General features: G+C 55.8%; 1 protein-coding gene across 2 annotated transcripts; it reads left to right on the top strand.

The window, feature by feature from the left end:
- The first annotated feature begins 374 nt into the window (after positions 1–374).
- On the top strand, positions 375–3,933 carry LOC126539054 (uncharacterized). Of its 2 annotated transcripts, none has more exons than XM_050185766.3 (2): positions 375–480; positions 2,768–3,933. In XM_050185766.3, exon 2 carries the CDS (start codon positions 2,820–2,822, stop codon positions 3,870–3,872), a length of 1,053 nt encoding a protein of 350 aa, XP_050041723.2. In that variant the 5' UTR covers positions 375–480; positions 2,768–2,819; the 3' UTR covers positions 3,873–3,933. The 2 variants fall into 2 exon arrangements, with proteins under 2 accessions (XP_050041723.2, XP_050041722.2); XM_050185765.3 differs by lacking the exon at positions 375–480 and adding an exon at positions 1,999–2,140.
- Positions 3,934–5,028: the final 1,095 nt, after the last annotated feature.

Here is a 5,028-nt window from a genome sequence, read left to right as displayed (position 1 = left end):
TCCAGGGTACAGTCCAGGGTACACGGGCATTTATGCATTTTCGCCCCCATCGAAATGTGCCTGCCGCGGCCGGGATTTGATCCCGCGCCCTGCCGCTTAGCAGCGCAAAAGCCACTGCCCCACCACGGCGGGTTAGACCATCCGCGAACACCGTGAATACCCTTGCTCGCTTGCACGCACTTCTCTTGCAATACATGGAATATGGGGCTACTGCTGTGACGTCACTACTCCGAACGTTCGAAACTTGTGCTGCCTTAGCGCAGCACGGCATGGTGCCTTCGGGAAATACAATCGTTCTTCGTCTTCTTTTTTTTTTTGTTTTTCGCAGCTTCACGCCTACAGCAGTGTCAGCCCCAGCGCGGGCGCTCGCGATCTCCCTCACGAGCTTCGCTCGTGTCCTGCCACGGGCCGCAGCCGTCGACGAGGCACGGTCGGCCGTTCCAGAGCAGCCTCCAGGGAACCGCCCAGGAGCCTCGCCTTGTGAGTGGGCCATCTCATTTCTACGTTGTTTCGCTCCGCGTAGTGTTCGGCTGCATGCGCACGACGTGGCCTGAATGAGCGCGCTTTCAGCAGTTTGAGCTCCCAAAAACCATCCGGTCGAATCGGTGTACCGAGGTCGAAACAAATGGCAAATCAGTTCTGCGGAATCCCGCAAGGTGGACGAAGTATTCGAGAAAGGCAAAATTCTCACCCACCCGAAGGTTTCCTTTGTAACTTCGTGCTACATTCGGGTGGATGATAATTTCACCTTTCATCGAAACGATTAGTTGACGCGGCTGTCCCGTTTCGGTCGCTGCCGATTGGCTGGAGCTGTATCAGCGAGGAGGGATATACTGACTGGGGGTCGCGTGCCTCCTCCTTGATGTTACCCGAGCCCAGCCAATCAGCACTTAAGCAGCTGAAATGGACACGTCCAATCGGTGGACACATCTTACAGAATACCCCCCTCCTCCACTTTTTGGTCACAGCTATCGATGATACAGAATTCTAGCATCCAGAATCACGGTTAGAAGAAGACGTTCAATTTGGGAGTTGCATTCGTCGAAGTCCAGGGCTTTCGGTATCGGCTCGTTCGCGGCCCTGGCGTTAGCTGCTGCGATTGGTCACCCTACCGTCCTTGCTTAGGAAGAGCTTTGCGAATCGGAGTCCAGAGGCCGTGCTCGTAAAGTTTATCGCAAGAGAGATTGGTTTGCGATTGGCCGTTGCCTTGGCTACCATCTCGTCGGCTGTCGCGATCACTTGCCATCACTTGCCGGCGACCGTTTGTTCAATCACTGGTTTCAGAACTACCGCTGAAGAAGTTTCAGAAGAAGAGTTTCAGAAGAACTTGTAATTGTTCTAGTTGGAACTTGCCCTGGGACATTACTCCCGCTTAAAGAAATCGCACGAAAACACATACACAAAAGGAGACAATGTCGGCTTCACGGGGGGTCATGCCGCCGGAATTGTTTTCTTTTTGTGTATGTCCTTATAGCGGCAATAATCTCAGAATTTGCAAGGGCATCGCGAAACAGACTCCGAATGCTATGCAGACTGCTTGTCAGTGTTTAAACAGCATTGAAAGCCCTTCAGGCTATTAATTCCTCTTGTGCTTCGCTGTACTCCTCTCCTATAATTGCACTCCAAGGCAACAACAGTTGGGGATTACTGACGTAGGCAAATCACTCTGTCGAAGCGTTGGATTCCGGCTGAGGCTTGCCTTTTTTTTTCGAGACGTCTATGGCTTTGTATCGATTCTGTGAACCCTTGGACCCCATTTTATTAAGGCTGTGATAAAACCGCAAACCACGGCGCGCACCTGTTCCGCCTTTCACTCCGCAAGAGCGCGAGAGGAGACGCGCGTGATCACTGTCATCGCCATCATCATCGTCATCATCGTCACGATATACTTCGTCATCGTCGTCTTCCACTTGGGAACCAAGGGCGCGGCACGCGGTCTCGCGCCTCGAGCCACCGGCAGGCACGCCCGCCCGTGAACCGCGTGGTCTCGCGCTACAACGTCCGCTGCGCTGACCAGTCCGAACACTGCCATTGGAGCGGACGGTCGCGTTCGGGGATGCCTCCGACCCTATAGCTTGGGCCCAGCTGTCCTTCGGGAGGCTGGTTGCTTAGGCTTCCTAGGGTTTCCCCTTCCATCCGGGTGAGCCTGCTTTGGCGTCCTTCGCCTCCTTACGCCTTAACGTTTTCCAGGGTTCGATCCTGCGACTGAACCGCCGCTAGCGTGGACCTCGCCGTCGGTTAGGCGTAGCGCGCGCGTTCGAACGCTCGCTCCCTGCCAAGCCTAACCAGCCTTCTAGCTAGGCACTCTTTATGCAGCCTGCCCTCGACGACTGTTTTTTTCCCATCCGTATTCGACTGTGGTCTTTTGCCATCGCTAGAGCATCTAGCGGTCAATTTTAGTTTGCAATTTTCCAGCTCGCATGCGTCCTTGAGGATCGGCCAGCCCCCTAGGTAGCCCAATGCATGTTACCTTCGCGACATCGGGCAGGCATCCTTTTTTCTCTCCCTTTGCGATAACTTTCTAATTTCATTGCTATGACTGTTCGTCTTCTTTGCCACCAGTGGCCACATGTCTGGTCGCATTGCCTGGGTCGCACATGACACTGCTTCTAGGTGAATGTATAGCGTGTTGTACCACATGGCTCATAGCCGTTTTCAGTGTTCAAGCACCCTTCTTATTTCACATAGTATGCATTATTCCTTGTAGGCCCAACAGTTTTTCAATATTTCCCTTGGCTCACTTGCGCCTGTTTTCCTTTGCGCGCAGCCGCCGCTGAGGCGATCCCTTTCATCGCCGCGGCCACCTCCCATTCGCCGCCATGCCCGAGGAAGAAGACGATGATGCGAAGAAGGGAAAGGGCAAGAAGGGCGGCTCCAAGGGCAAGAAAGGCAAGAAGGGCGGCTCCAAGGACAAGAAAGGCAAGAAAGGCGGCTCCAAGGACAAGAAAGGCAAGAAAGGAAAGTCTCCAAAGGGCAAGAAAGGCAAGTCGCCCAAGAAAGATTCTGAGGGAGATGGCTCCGCGACCGAAGAGGGAGGAGGATCCGGAGGAGGATCTGACGCTGGATCTTCGCCCAAGGCTTCTCCGGGCACAGCCGCCGCTGGTGCTGCCCCGGCCGCGGGGGCTGCACCAGCCCCCGCGGCCGGTGGCGGCGCGGCTCCCGGTGCGCCTGGCGCCGTGCAGCCGATGAAGATGGGCGGCTACTATAGCGAGGCACAGTCCATGTACGATGACGGCTACGACGACGACTTCTACGTCGACATCACCTGCTACCCGCCGCGGAGAGGTGGTGGCCAGGCCCCGTCCCAGGCTGGCGGATTCGGCGGATACGACGACCCCTACGGCTACGGCCGCTGGCCCCCGCCGAGGCCCATGCAGATGCCCATGGGCATGGGCATGTGGGGAGGCGGCGGCGGCGGCGGCCTGCCCCCCATGCAGACCCGAGACGTGGGTCAGCAGATGGGCCCGCAGACCACCACCCTGCCGCCCGGGTCGCCGCCGATGGCCTTCAAGACTCCTTCGACTACCGTGGTTGTCAACATGAGCGGCGAGAGGATCAACCGCAGCGGGTCCCGGCCCATGTCCCCAATGATGGGCATGGGTGGCATGGGCGGCGGCATGGGCGGCGGCATGGGCGGCGGCATGGGCGGCGGCATGGGTATGGGCATGAGTAGCATGGGCGGAATGGGAATGGGTATGGGCGGCATGAGCATGGCCAACATGTCTCCCGCTGTACCCGGCAACAAGTCGCCCATCGTCATGTCGCAGCCGCTGACCGGGACCGGACTGACGCCCCAGATGCAGCAGCTGCTGCTGCGAGGAATGCCCGGATACACGGCCACAGTTGTCCTCATCCTGGTGCCAAACCCTTGAAGAAAGGACCCTCGGTGGCTCGAGTCATTGCCCGAGCAGCAATAAATTCGCTCTGCGCTGCCATGGGTTTTACTCGTTATTCTTCCCTTGCAGCACGTCCGAAAAGCACGCTTACAGCAGTGATGTTGCGACGTAGTCGGGTCTTAACGTAGCACCTAGTTATGCGCGCTATTTGCAAGAGCCGTGACGGTGCCGGTAAAACTGGCTTTTCACCCGTTTAAAGCGTCAAGCACGCGAAGCTGCGATAAGGAACAGGTGTAGGATTCGCACGTGCGCCTTTGTGTGTGCCCGTGTAAAAGTGCAACACAAATGCGAAGCGTCGTTTCAGTTCTCTACCGAAGCATTTGTCTACTGCCTACTGCCAGGTTCTTGGCCCCTCCTGCGTTCACGTGTATACGTCCAGGCCGGAACTTGGGAGCAGAAGCAGTATGACTGCGCACCGCGCTCCCCAACAACAGTATTGCAGAGCTCCTGCGTCGTTCCGTCGTAACTGGCTCACCGATGATGGTGATCATCCCATACGATGGCAGTTACTAAGAAGCGTACAAATAAACAACGAATATCCTAAGCGTGGTTGCTTCATAGTGCAATGTGTCGTCGAGCGCCAGCACAGCCGGCCAGGCTGGTAGCCTCGCGGTGGTCGGCATTTTGCGTGTCCGTCAGTGAACAAAAATTATCCTCATCAGGAATGGCTCGTATCTCCTTAGGCGAGCAGAAAAATGGAATGGCTCATCCCCCTCGTAATGCAGATGTTATACACTCACTCGGCAAAGTGAACCGCACAGTGCGTACATTCATTGGTATCGCGCACACAGCGTATACACAGAACAGGGTATGTTTCAATACCGAACAAGCTCAAAACGTGCATGTATCGTCTTCAGCAATGGCTCATACCCCCGCAAGCAAGTTAAAAAAGAAACTGAAGGACGCTTAAGCTTCGCCTTTCAAAGTGGAACACGATAGCATTTAAAGATCCCCGACTGCTTCTCACGCTTCCCGGCGACTGCCGCTTATAATATAACCGTAATGTTTAGCTGGAAACGCTGGCGGTTAACGCTATGCACGAATGCGAGCTTTCTGAGGCGCGCCGCTCCTACTAAGGCTGACCTTAAACGGCAGCTGGAAAAATGGGGTAATACCTTTGCAACATGATAGA

Source organism: Dermacentor andersoni, chromosome 11, assembly GCF_023375885.2.
Source record: "Dermacentor andersoni chromosome 11, qqDerAnde1_hic_scaffold, whole genome shotgun sequence".
Taxonomy (NCBI): Eukaryota; Metazoa; Arthropoda; class Arachnida; order Ixodida; family Ixodidae; genus Dermacentor; species Dermacentor andersoni.
This window is presented reverse-complemented; position numbering and strand designations above follow the sequence as displayed.

Coding starts and splice junctions, on each gene's coding strand:
- LOC126539054 (XM_050185766.3), top strand. CDS start 2,820: ATGCCCGAGGAAGAAGACGATGATGCGAAGAAGGGAAAGGGCAAGAAG.